Source organism: Nyctibius grandis, chromosome Z (genome assembly GCF_013368605.1).
Source record: "Nyctibius grandis isolate bNycGra1 chromosome Z, bNycGra1.pri, whole genome shotgun sequence".
Classification (NCBI taxonomy): Eukaryota; Metazoa; Chordata; class Aves; order Nyctibiiformes; family Nyctibiidae; genus Nyctibius; species Nyctibius grandis.
In genome coordinates this window covers 22,340,225-22,354,515 of record NC_090695.1, presented here as the reverse complement: position 1 = coordinate 22,354,515, position 14,291 = coordinate 22,340,225, and the positions used below count along the sequence as shown (strand labels likewise).

The 14,291-nt window shown below is 40.5% G+C and overlaps 1 protein-coding gene across 2 annotated transcripts in view; it reads right to left on the bottom strand.

The window, feature by feature from the left end:
* Positions 1–9,423: 9,423 nt before the first annotated feature.
* The window catches only part of NLN (neurolysin), a 34,345-nt gene continuing 29,477 nt past the window's right edge, over positions 9,424–14,291 (bottom strand). Inside the window, exons 12-13 of one of the 2 annotated variants that reach the window (XM_068422264.1) lie at positions 14,007–14,143; positions 9,424–10,565 (exon numbers count right to left, since the gene is read on the bottom strand). In XM_068422264.1, the coding sequence (XP_068278365.1) occupies positions 10,431–10,565; positions 14,007–14,143 (272 nt within the window). In that variant the 3' untranslated portion in view covers positions 9,424–10,430. The remainder of the gene's footprint in view (positions 10,566–14,006; positions 14,144–14,291) is intronic. The other variant, XM_068422265.1, reaches the window with a different exon arrangement.

Sequence of the window (14,291 nt, the reverse complement as noted above, 5' to 3'; positions counted from 1 at the left end):
TTAAACTTAATCCATGCTTTTACCAAGTACTATGTCACCAAAAAAACCATGGTTCACTTCTTGAGAGCTATCCTAGACCAGAAGTTCCTCCTTCAGGTTAAGGGGTAGTGCTGAATGTCTCCAGCAGAGTAAACATGCATACAGAAAACAACCTGAAGGAAAAAAGATGGTGATTTGCCAGTAAATCAGAAGACTTTCTGCTGTAGTTTTTGTCTATATGCAAATTAACGCTTGCTCAATCTTTCCCTTGCTCATTACGTTACAATAGAAATGGTGGAGGGGGTTATGGCTGGGCTTACCCAGGGTTTACCATGGTTGACAGGAAAGAGAAAGAGCGTGTCCCTGTAGTAATAGATAAGGCATAAGCATACCTGGGCATAAGCACATTCATAATGTGAATATGTATACAGACAACATATCTACAACACCTTTCATCTTCTGATGATTTTCCTTTGCTGTGGAGAATGTGAGCTTACTTGTATAAAAATAAAATTTAATTCTAAGGGGCAAATGCTGTTAATGCTATTAAGTTTAATTGCATGATATCCATTAATATAACCAGTCTCTGGATACTTTCAGAAGTCAGTACTTTCTAGAATACAGTCCACCAAGCTGTAGTGTTAACCTACATTTTTAGTTACTACAGGCATGTTACACGTTACTTTGCCTGTAGTACAGAAATGTTTAGGCTGAATGCCCAAAGCTTTCAAACAAGCCAAAGAATTCCACATGACTGCTTTTTTTTTGGTCACTTGCTTACAAATTCTATCACCAGTGATTTTATATTACTGGCCTCTAGCGATCCCTGAAGCACTTAGATCACTGTACTCTGTTCAATGGTAATTTTACACCAAGTACTCTCTGAGAACAGTTAGCAGTTATTAATCCATTTTCCATATTCTCTATTGACACCATATAGTGTTACTTCAAATGAAAATATACAGCACTAAGTCAAATATCCCTTACATAAATCTCTCTACAATCACCTTCATCAGGCTTGTAATGGCCATAAATGATTGTATCATGCTTGTCTGACAAAACTTGTCTTTCATAAAATCACTTGCACTGTATGAATTACACTTGTTTAATTCTTCAGCAACACAACCATATTTATTCTTTCCCACTATTTTGATGAAGACAGATTTCAAGCTATGTGACCAATAGTCACTTATTTGCTCTTTTTTTTTTGCTTGGTATCCCAAGATTAACAGCACTGGGAAAAAATCCCCCACCACTAATTCTTGCAGTTCGAAGAATGCAAGTTATTCAATCCTACTAATGTAAAAATGTTTATTCTTAGTAGGTGTTGCTTAATATCCTCCTCACTTAATAATGGACTGGAAAGCACCCTATTGTTCTCATATGATAAGATTACATCACATTGCTTCTTTCTAAATGCATAAGAAAAACAGTAATTAAAAATCGTCTTGTTTGTCATTTGCAATATTAGCATTTCCATCTACTAAAGGGTCTGTAACACAAATGGGATTTACTAGTTCTTAATACATGAAGTTATACATCTTATTGGCTATAATCCTTTCATCCATGGTTTTTTTTCTTGACAGACTTAGCCTTCTGTATCATTTTTAACACTTTGCAACTCCCCATTTTATAACTATTTCCTATTCCTGACCCCCCCACTTCTGTTTTGTTTATTTTTAATTGCTGTTTTTATTGGTGAACAGATTGGTGCTTACTCAGAATTGTTCTCACAAATTTTTAAATTGTGAAATTGTTGGATTTTGGCCAATTGAATTTTAAAGACATACCACTTCTCATTCACAACTTTTCTTCCAATAATTTTACTCATTGGTTCTCTTACCACTGATATCTTTAGCCTTTTTAATTCATTAGGAGTATAGTGCAAGCAAGTATTGGTTGAGTCTATCCTTTGCTAATATTGCATAAAATTAGGTCATGATTGTTGGTTTCTAGGCAACCACTAACTTCCAATTAATTTAATTAATTTGTCTTTATCTATCCTAATTAGGTCTAAAATAGATTGATTGTTGTTTGGTACCATGTGTTTTGTATGATCTATACTTTATACGATGGCTAATGATGATTAGCTATACAGGATTTCCAGGACAGGCCCCACAAACTGAAATTCCTCCCCAACATCACACTTGTTTGCTTCCGCGATGGGAAACTACTATTTAAAATATATTCATGAAGAAAATAGTGGAGAAACAAAATATCCAGATGTCAGGAAGAAACACAGGTATTCAAGCAACAAGCTGGTGCATAATCTCATGTTCTTTAGCATGCAAATAAAAATATAAGAAATCTATTCATAGACAAGCATGTCTTGTTTCATAAAACAATGAAAAGCATTCAGTAGCCTTTCATAAATCAGTATGCATTAAGCTGTCTTTTTCCTGCTATCTGCCTCTTACACCCACTCCAACCCTTCTACAACTATTGTCAAAACATCCTTCAACTTCATCCTTCCAGCTACTGCTTTTCTCTCTTCTTTGACTTTTGCTACCACATAACCTCTAGATGTCTAGCCTCTCTAATCCCTGTCAGTAACCACTCGCTATGCAACCAGCTCTACACTTTTGGAAAACCCCTCCCACAGCCTCCATTTAACACAACTACCCACACTACCTCTGAAGGTATTTGGAAATTGTTTCATTTTCAGAGAGGAAGCTGAGATCTTGACCTTGTGATTCACCACTTCTTGCAGTAATCTTACTTCTCCCACACCAAATGACTACAGCCATTAGAATTAGTTGCTGCCTGATTATCTGTTAAAACAGGGTTTAACAAAGGTGTTTGTCAAATAAGGTCAGCAGTTCACTGACCTGATTAATGATTAAAATGAGGAAGTTTTTTTTCCTGCAATGTTATTATATTAATAAGATACAACAGAGAACTATTTGTATAGGAAAACCAACTGCAGTAATATTAGAAGCTCAAGTGACAGTCAGTACTTCACCTATCTATACAAATGTGAACTCCCTACATCTTAATGTTCTTTTTATTAAGTCAGCATAACAACCGATACCCACCACAGCTCAGAGAGCAAAGTTTACATGTTTTCTTCAAACAGCTTTTACCATTTAGGTTTGACCACAACTTGCAAGCAATCCAGAGACAGCCTATATGGTGGACCTATGTCAGACAACTAGCAGCAGAGGCTGTTGAGGCCATCACCTAGCCATCTTGTGACCCAGCTGCATGGCCAACCCATTCTATCTTTTGCAGTGAAGCAGCAGAATGAGAAAGCCATTACCTATTATCCACTTACTGAGTGGTTACCACCACTCTCTCGCGAGTCTCCCATTTTACCTTTTCCCTTTTACTTCAAACTTTTGTTGTGAGGCCAGCCAAAGTCCAATTTGAATTTCTGACAGAGGAAAAAAATTAATCCTAAATATAATGAAATTCTAAAAAGATGTATTACTAACTTGAAAAGGCAGCTGTTTGTTACAGACTAAGATCACAAGTTACTTTTGTTTATTACAGTGAATACTTAAAGTTGGGTTGGAATAAACATAGGCTTTCACCGTTTTGAAATTTAATTCAGTGGAAGCATAGGTCTAGCAATTCTAGAATAGGCTGGGTTTTGCCAGGTATCTACCTCTTGGCACGTTTGAATGTGATTGTTTCTGTGCAATGTCAAGGCAATTAACACAGGTTTCCAAAGCAGAAGAAGTGTTCCCTGTTTTCCTGGGGGAACTTTATGTCACAGCCTTGGAATACTGTCACAATAAGTTTTTTCCTATACAAAGTTTCACGCCTATCACGGAAAGCTGCAAAACCAGAAAAGATGTCTTTGTCCAGGTAATGTTTTCCATTCCAAGATCAGGTCTTTACAATAAGAAATGTGAAGATGAATTTGATAGAATCATAGAATAGTTTGTGTTGGAAGGGACCCTTAAAGGTCATCTAGTCCAACCCCAATTTAATTCAGCAGGCTCCATGAAGACAATATAAAAATTAGCAAACAAGTTTGATACATTACCACATGAAGATGTTTCAGAAGCACTTCAGAACATACCCTGTAGTCTTCTGTGTTGAGTGCAGTTTCAGCCATAAGATGATCTGCCTTAATTATTGCCTGACGCAGACTAAGGGAACTAGTTTCTACAAAAACAAATTACAAAAAATCCTATTCTTTGGGACAGGTATAGAACACTTTAATTTGTGGTCACAATGTGGTTTAGGTTTTTCTCGTCCCTACACACATGCATATCCAGCTGATGCTAACATAACTGTACAAGCATGTAGGCATTTTCACATACATGTATCACAGAATCACAGAATGTTAGGGATTGGAAGGGACCTCGAAAGATCATCTAGTCCAATCCCTCTGCGGGGCAGGATTGCCTAGACCATATCACACAGGAACGCGTCCAGGTGGGTTTTGAATGTCTCCAGAGAAGGAGACTCCACAACCTCTCTGGGCAGCCCATTCCAGTGTTTGGTCACCCTCACCATAAAGAAGTTTTTCCTCATATTTGAGTGGAACCTCCTGTGTTCTAGCTTGCACCCATTGCCCCTTGTCCTGTCAAGGGATGTCACTGAGAAGAGCCTGGCTCCATCCTCATGACACTTGCCCTTTACATATTTATAAACATTAATGAGGTCACCCCTCAGTCTCCTCTTCTCTAAGCTAAAGAGACCCAGCTCCCTCAGCCTCTCCTCAGAAGGGAGATGTTCCACTCCCTTAATCATCTTCGTGGCTCTGCGCTGGACTCTCTCTAGCAGTTCCCTGTCCTTCTTGAACTAAGGGGCCCAGAACTGGACACAATACTCCAGATGCGGCCTCACCAGGGCAGAGTAGAGGGGGAGGAGAACCTCTCTCAACCTGCTGACCACACCCCTTCTAATACACCCCAGGATGCCATTGGCCTTCTTGGCCACAAGGGCACACTGATGGCTCATGGTCATCCTGTTGTTCACTAGGACCCCCAGGTCCCTTTCCCCTACGCTGGTCTCCAACAGGTCTGCCCCCAACTTGTACTGGTACATGGGGTTGTTCTTGCCCAGATGCAGGACTCTACACTTGCCCTTGTTATATGTCATTAAATTTCTCCCCACCCAACTCTCCAGCCTGTCCAGGTCTCTCTGAATGGCTGCGCAGCCTTCCGGCGCGTCAGCCACTCCTCCCAGTTTTGTGTCATCAGCGAACTTGCTGACAGCGCACTCTAATCCCTCATCCAAGTCATTAATGAATATATTGAATAGAACTGGTCCCAGTACCGACCCTTGAGGGACTCCGCTAGACACAGACCTCCAACTGGACTCTGTCCCATTGACCACCACTCTCTGGCTTCTTTCCTTCAGCCAGTTCACAATCCACCTCACTACCCGATCATCCAGACCACACTTCCTCAGTTTAGCTGCGAGGATGCTGTGGGAGATTGTGTCAAACGCTTTACTGAAATCGAGATAGACCACATCCACAGCTTTACCATCATCTATCCACCGGGTAACGTCCTCGTAAAAGGCTATCAAGTTGGTTGAGCATGACTTCCCCTTGGTGAAGCCATGCTGAGTGCCCCTAATGATCCCCCTATCCTTGATGTGCCTAGAGACAGCACCAAGGACAAGTTGTTCCATCACCTTTCCGGGGATGGAGGTGAGGCTGACTGGTCTATAGTTCCCCGGGTCCTCCTTCTTGCCCTTTTTGAAGACTGGAGTGACATTCGCTTTCCTCCAGTCCTCAGGCACCTCTCCCGTTGCCCACAACTTAGCAAAGATGATGGAGAGTGGCCTAGCAATGACTTCTGCCAGCTCCCTCAGCACCCGCGGGGGCATCCCATCAGGGCCCATGGATTTATGGACGTCCAGATTGCTTAATTGGTCCCTGACCCAGCCCTCATCTACCAAGACAGATTCCTCCTCTATCCTGACTTCTTCTGAGGCCGCAGGGGTCCGGGGCTCCTCAGGACAGCCTCCAGCAGTATAGACAGAGGCAAAGAAGGCATTCAGTAACTCCGCCTTCTTTTTATCCTCTGTCTCCAGGGCCCCCACCTCATTCATCAGTGGGCCTACATTGCCTCTAGTGTTGGCTTTACCTGCAATGTATTTGAAGAAGCCCTTTCTGTTGTCCTTGACCTCTCTTGCAAGGTTTAATTCCAAGGAGGCCTTAGCTTTCCTAGTTGCCTCCCTACATCCTCTGACAACAGACTTATATTCCTCCCAAGTGGCCAGCCCCTCCTTCCATGATCTGTACACCCTCTTCTTCCACTTGAGTTTGCCCAGCAGTTCCCTGTTTAACCATGCAGGTCTCCTGGTACCCTTCTTGACTTCCTACCTGTTGCGATGCTCTGATCTTGAGCTCGGAAGAAGCAGTCCTTGAATGCTAACCAACTATCTTGGGCCCCCTTACCTTCTAGTACCCTGTCCCATGGGATTTCCCCTAGCAATTGCTTGAAAAGGCCAAAGTTGGCCCTCCTGAAGTCCAGGGTTGCGATTCTGCTAGCTATTCTGTTCCTGCCACATGAGATCCTGAACTCTACCATCTCATGGTCGCTACAACCAAGGCTGCCCTCAACCTTCACCTCTTCAACCAGACCCTCCTTGTTAGTGAGGATAAGATCCAGCAGCGCTCCTCTCCTAGTTGGCTCATCCACCATTTGCATCAGAAAATTATCATCAATGCACTGGAGGAACCTCCTGGACTGAGGATGGCTGGCTGAGTAGGCCTCCCAGCAAATATCAGGGTAGTTGAAATCCCCCACAACAACCAGGCCCTGTAATTAAGAGACTGCTCTCAGCTGCCTGTAGAAGGCCTCATCACCCTCCTCATCCTGATCCAGTGGCCTGTAATAGACACCCACAACAGTATCACCCCTGCCAGCCTGCCCCTTAATTCGCACCCACAAACTCTCAACTCGGTCCTGATCCGCCCCTGGACAGAACTCAATACATTCTAGCTGCTCACTCACATAAAGAGCAACTCCACCACCTCTCCTTAGCGGCCTGTCTTTCCTGAACAGGACATAGCCATCCATGACCACATTCCAGTCATGCGAGGCTTCCCACCAAGTCTCTGTAATTGCCACTAGATCATAGCCCCCCGACCGAACACGGATTTCCAACTCCTCCTGTTTATTCCCCATGCTGCGCGCATTGGTGTACAGGCATTTCAGGGAGCGAGCTGGGCACACCGATTTCACCCCAGGGGGATGGGAGGCCTCCTGGTCTACCTCAACACTAGAGCGCTGCCCCAGTGGTGCAAGCCCAGCTACTACCCCATCCCCCTTTGAATCTACTTTAAAGCTCTCTGAATGAGCCCTGCTAATTCCTGTCCCAGAACCCTTTTGCCCCTACGACATAAGCCTTTCCCATGTATTACCGTCACGCCTGTTGTCTTATAAAACCAGCCATTATCAAAGAACCCAAAGCCCTGCCTGTAGCACCAGTCTCGTAGCCAGGCATTAATAGAGAGAATCCTACTATTCCATCGCACGTCATCACCCGAAAATGGAAGGAAGGAGGAGAAAACAACTTGTGCCCCAGACTCTTTCACCAACTGTCCTAGGGCCTTGTAGTCTTTCTTCATCCCCCTCAGACTACGGGATACAGCTTCTTCCCCACCTGTCTGGAAGATCAGCAGGGGGTAGTAGTCTGTGGCCTTCACCAGGTTGGGGAGTTGCCTGGTGATATCCCTGATTCGGGCTCCAGGCAGTCTGCAGACCTCCCTGTGATGGGGGTCAGCTCTGCATATTGGGCCCTCAGATCCCTTTAGGAAGGAGTCTCCAACCACTAAAACTCTTCTCTTCTTCCTTGTGGAGGAGGTAGCTATACGCCTGTCAGGTTTTTCTGACTGTGGTGGGACCTCTGATATAGGTTGCCTCTCCACCACATCCCCATTGGACCGGCTGTATTCCACTAGGGCTTCATATCTGTTGCTCAGAGGCACCTGTGGAGGCAAGGTAGGCAAGGAGGGCACTCGCCTTTTGCCACGGCCATAGACTTGCCTCCACTCACTCCTCTCCTCTAGGTTATTGTTTTCCACCTGAGAGGGGCAGTGTACAGGGGTCCCGCAATCCTGGGAGCTCTCCGGCAGGTGCTCCCATTTTTGTTGCAGGGAAGGCAGAGCCTGGCTCCACCAGTCTATCTCCATTTCAGCCTCCCAAATGCTCCTAAGCCTGTCTACTTCGGCTTGAAGCCTTTCAACCTGGCTTTGCAGCTGTGCCGCTCGGCCGAGCAGATCATCTACTTGCTCACAGTGCACACAGCCCCCTGTCACCACAGAGACGGTGTAGCATTCCCTGCAGCCTGCGACCTGCACCAGAATGTAATAGCATTCTCCTGCACTTCAGTATCTTAGTTACTATATACTATATAACACACACACTCTAAAGAACAGGAAAATAAACAAGTCAATTAAATTATCATCATTAACACCAGTACTGTCGTAAATACAATTTTTAAATCAGAACATAACTTTTTATCATCACATATTTTTGTTTATAATCACTACATTTGTAATTATCTACCTTGATCTGAGGCTGCTGGTTTATGCAGAGAAAGGTCTCCCTCATGTGGAAATGTGCCTACCAGCTGTAAAATGAAAACTGCATTTTGCTTCTTAATAAAGGTTCCATTGCTTAGATTTGCAGATTAATTTTTGGAAAGTATCACTTAGTATATTTTTTACAACATTTTCGTTCATTGGAGCTATCATTACAGTGTGAAAGGAAAAACCCTTTGATAAGATAGGATCACAAGAATTTAAACACATTTAAAAAGAAAGCAAAATCATTCCAAATCCAGTCAGAATGTAAGTGAAATTAATCTACGTGGAATTCACAGATTTTAGGATAATCTTGCATGCTCCAGTTTCCTCAGCTTTCCTTTATAGTTGCTCTTCATGTATATCGTTCAAGATGTTCTCATATATGTGATTTTCATGTATTGCCTTTTCATGACCCAGCAGAACTGGGGTCCAAAACTGTAACTGACTATGAGAGTTAGAATTTACTTAATTTAATTATGTGATCTGGTAAGACTATATAGTTAATATGTTTTGGCTACAAACATTTGTTTCCTCACATCTGTAACTAGTGTGGTTCAAAAATAAGTCCTGTCAAATTTTCCGTTTCAGAAACTAATTAAGCTCCTTTTTTTCCCGAGTTTAAATGCTTTAAAAGAAAAACACAGAGAAATAAAGTTGCAACTGAATACTCACAATTGTGGTTTTTTTCCCCCCCTGAAACACACAGATTTGACCCAAAGTGAATGCTTTCAGTTTTCTTTTGCTAGAAAAAGAGGAAGTCTTTTGAGCTGACCAGGCACATTTTCTTACTTTGCAGTTCAGTTGATCAAACAAATAAAAATACCAACCATGGTTACAGCTATGGTTCAAATGTCTAAAATACATTAGCTAGTAACCAAAATTAAAGTTTGTTCATATACATGTTGTAATACCAAACCCAAAGTAAGGTATGATCTCTAAAGACATGCATTTGGATTAGCAGCTTTATTTGGGTGGTGTAGAGCTGGCTTGTAAGACTCATTTTTCCTGATCTTGCAGAAAAACTGCAAAATAATTCCTTGCTTACTTTCACACTTCTATGAAGATTTTTTTTTAGCACCTCTGCATGCCAATCTTGGATTGACTTTTACTATTCCCACCAGGGATACCTTCTTCCCTTCCTTCCTTATATGTATGTCAAAATAGTTCACAAACCAACTGAAACCATTATAATTGCTCAAGTGTAACTTTTCAGTGCCAGTGTTGATATAACTTGGAAAACGAAGACCTGATTTGTGATCATTAACAAAAAAGAAAGCGATGGAAGAACTGCGAAGGTCATAGATTTTGGCTGTTTTCCTCAATGAATGGAAGAAAATGGTAGCTCAAATAGTAGGTTTTTTTTCTTTTTAGTTATACTGTGTAAGTTTATAAATGGTACAAGAATTTAACATGCATCACACAAGTATCTCTGCTGTAAAGCTGCCTGGGGCAGGTTCTCAGTCTTGAAATTTCTCAGGAAGCTAGACTGAACCCAAACCATGATGAAATCAAACACACTTTCTCTCCATCAGACACTGGTGAGCCATGAAGCAATAGAATACAGAATAAGAATGAATCTGTTTCTTTTATTGCTGGTAGTGTCCTTTTTTCCCTCCTCCAGTTTTAAAATTCATTCACAAGACATAGTTTAGGTGCATCTGTTAAGAGAAACATGGCATCAACTCTCATGCTGATCAGTATTATTCAATAACAATTCAAAAAAATTACCATCCAAATTCCTCAGCTTCTGCACATCTCCATTTTTCCCCCTAAAGTGTTGAATTTTGTAGTCCTACGCAATTTTTTAAAAATCACATTTTTATTTATACAATTAAAAAAATCATCAAAAAGTGACCCAATTTCCCTAAAGTGACACATAGTTAAGATGTGAAATACACTGACATTTCCAGGTCATTCCATACTTATATGCCATAACAAAGGAACCATAATTTTACTGAACACACAATCCTTTACTCAATAGGAAAGCTCTCTGGCTTGGTTTACGCTCTAAGAAATTTTGTAGCATATCCATCCCATCCAAAGATCCTCCAGGTTTCAAAATGAGGTTCCTGTATTTCATCCCAGCCTGATAAAAGGTAAAGCAGAATGTTAGTATTTCTTATCTTGTGAACTGCCTCTTTTCTGTATTTGTTGCATATTTAAAAATCTACTAATGATTAAACACCTTCCCTCCTTCCAGATTTTCTTAATACCAAAAGAGGATACACCACATATAACAGATCTGCTGGAAGAACTCAATAGAGCAGGAATTTAACCTATTCTCAAATCATTTTTTTTGTGGTTTCACCTGTTTTGGAAGCTACAATCACAACTTGACTGGAAGACATTCTATAAAGTATAACACACACAATCTCCACACAATCTTCAGTGATGGACTATCACTGACTGACAGACTGGCAGGAAAAGGGAACCTAACATCCATTCTCTCTTAATTGATCATTTCTCTTTCTTTAGTCTCTGTTTGGAGAACAGAGATGATAGTTGAGATACACAGGTAGGCATTGAGGAATGACATGGCACATATACACATACTATATGCATAGTAGAATGTATAATATATACAAACACATCTAACTCCCCTATTAAAGTATCTTAAAGTAACAGAGACGTAACACAGGTTTTACTTTCAGGAAGAAACATTATTACTTCAGAAGGAATGGATTCCTTTAAAAAGAATGAACCAAGCTTCTGAGACAACAGTAAGTAACGCAGACTTTCTTAAAAAGAGGTCACATTTTAAAGAATATATCTGTAGAATTTTGGGCTTCTGAGACATGGCTATCAATGAGAAAATATTATTTTGTGTGCAGATGTCCCTGATGCTTCTGATATTGAAGAAAACAATGTTCTTCCTTTTAGTCACTGTATATACCCATATATACTTCCCCCACACGTCAAAGCTATGAGATTACAGGACCACGCTGCTTCCTGATAGCTGTACTGCAAAAACAAGCATAGGTCTTTTTAACTGATGGATTTCCATGACTTAATTGCATTACCAATTGCATTGTCTGAATTACAGCTGGAAAAAAAATAAAATGCAAAAAAAAATATTCACTGAAGCATTGTTTATACTTCACTATTTGTGTTAGTGTGTGTATATATATATATATATATATATAGCTAGTATATATGCTGCTGAACATCAGCAGCAAGTGTAGATATTGTTCCTTGTAGTTTAAAAGTGTTATTTGAATAGACTCAAGTCTTTGCTGTTGTCTCTCCAGAGCCAGCACATTTCTCAGTTCTAGGGAGACCAGAGGTTATTTCAGATAATGTGCAAGAATTGAGAAGTATGACAACCAATTGAGTTAGAGTTAAGTGTTTGCTGAAGAATTTTTATAGATACAGTCTCTGAACCTAGTTTCTGTAACTGTTGCTCAAAACAGGAAGAGAGGTTTTATTCTAAGAGGAAGAGGTAAGCCAAATTTCTAAATGCCCTAGTCATAACACCATAACAGCTTTCCTTTCCTGATGTTCTGAAGACTAGTCTAAATCTAGGTATAATGAAATATGAGTAACTATAAATATCATACTGTATCTATAATTTGTTTATAAAAAATTGTCCCACCCTGTGGAACTCTATTACACTTACATGGAATGCAAATAAGGAAAAGAAGTTGAAAGAGAACCAATTTGAGAAGACAGCATTGCTCTGAAGAGCGAGGGAAAATCTCCACAGAGTTACTCCTTAAGTTATATCAGTGATCACGCAAAGTGTGTGCACACACACATGTGCTAGGGAGCGAGTGACAAACACATACATCGTCATTTTTCTGCCTCACTTCTTAGCCTGAATATCAAGCTTCACATTAAAAGAGGCACTAGTTACCTTTTAGATGAACCATAGCAAATATTAACTCCTAGCATAATTAATTTAGTCTCAAAACCTCCCATATACAGACAAAGATAAGCAAAATCCCCACAAGATAATCAGAATAAAAGGCACTTTCACCCCTCAGGAGAAGTAAAGGTCACAGAGCAATTCTGGCAAACTATAGCTTAGGATTTTGACTACACAGTCACTCAGAAAAAAAGCTTTGAGAGTACAGAGTAAAGCTAACTGAAAAAAAGTCTGTGATGACACTGGAGGGGTGTGCGTGTCAGAAGAGTGAACTGACACAGAGTCCCACAAGTCTGGCACAAGCACCCTTATCCACCTCCCCCAACTACTAACAGTTAAAAAAACCCCAGCAAGTCTGACCCCTCCCCGAATGCCATTTTTAAGATCCATATGAACAGCATTTTATTAAAAAGTTATTTTATTTTCTCATTTAACTTGTCGTTTCTTCTCTCCTGCTCTTATTTATGAGTGACAACATTCCCACTGAATAAGCAGGTATGCTTATTCTCACATGCACCTCTCATGAATCCCTAGCACTTCAAAATCAATCTTGACCTCCAAACCTCTTCTCACCTCTCATCTCAAACTATTCAGTTTGCTGCTTTTCTTCATAAAACCCCTTTTGGGTTTTACTGGCCTAACCACTGCCTCAGTTTTCTAGCCCCCACCCCATCTCCTCTTTGGACTCCTCTCTTTGTACAGGTCAAAGTCTAATCGCGTTTACTTTCTCCACCCTCTAGAGGGAGGGACAGTTCTATATGTTCTGGTTGCTGTGATATGGAAAGGGAGGAATGAAGGCAAATTCCAGGAGAGGAACAGGAAAGTCAAGCACTTTCTACTCTCTCCTTTACATCTCTCTCGTATACATTTACTGAAGGAAAGAACTAGTGCTGGCTGCTGAATCCAGAAGACAGATAAGAGGATCAGGAAAATGAAAGGTCTTTCCCATGAAAGAACTGCAGCATCTCAACTCACAAGTCTAATACTATAATCTCTGAAAAACAAAAAAGATTGCCAGAATTGGCAGGACTACTAACCACATCACTAACTACCTGTTCTTTCTGCTAGAGGCAGAAGAGGCTGGAGAATTACACAAGGGAAAAAAAGTCCAGTAAATCTAGAACCGGTCAATGATTTGAACTTCAAAAGCCACTTGGGAGAAAAACTAAAGAGGAAAAAATTTGCAAGTTATGCTGTGCTGTGAAAGAGAAAGCTCAAAATGAACTCAGTTTTCTAAATAATAACTACATAAAAGTACCACACACTTTAGGTACTATTAATGGAAACAGAGCATAATTATCATGCAGCTTTCACCGCAGAAGAATATGCATCTGCTCTTGCAGTGGAAGAACATGTTTTTCAGTCTAAAATTAAAGAGGAAGGCATTAGTCAATATGACACAATGTCTTAAAACTGCCATAATATAATATTAAATATATGACTATGTAAGAATTGTATTAAAATCCAAGTGCTCTTGGAAATTTTAAGATGATTTTCTAAAGTATTTAAGTTACTTATACACCTTTTTTTTTTGTTGATCTGAACTTGATAGGTGCAGAAGAAGTACTTGAGATGTTATACGTATGGATCAGGATTGCAATAAATGTAGTTTCCGAGACAAAGAGCAACAAAAGTCTTTAGTAAAAAGTACTCATCACCTACTTTTGGATTCATTATTCCTTCTTGCTTAAAGCAGCTATAAAAAATGTCCATGGAAAACACTTCACTCCACAGGTATCCATAGTACTGACCATCATAACCACCTGCCAGATGTCCAAAAGTAGCTGGCATGTTTGTTCCTTGAAAAGTAGATTAACATTGATTTATTTAAATCAAATGCAGTTATTTCTTTGATGTATACACTACTTGAATTTTAAGAATGAATTTGTATCAACTACTTTGAAACTTCTAACATAAAGGGTCTGAGTATGCCTCAAAATATTGGCT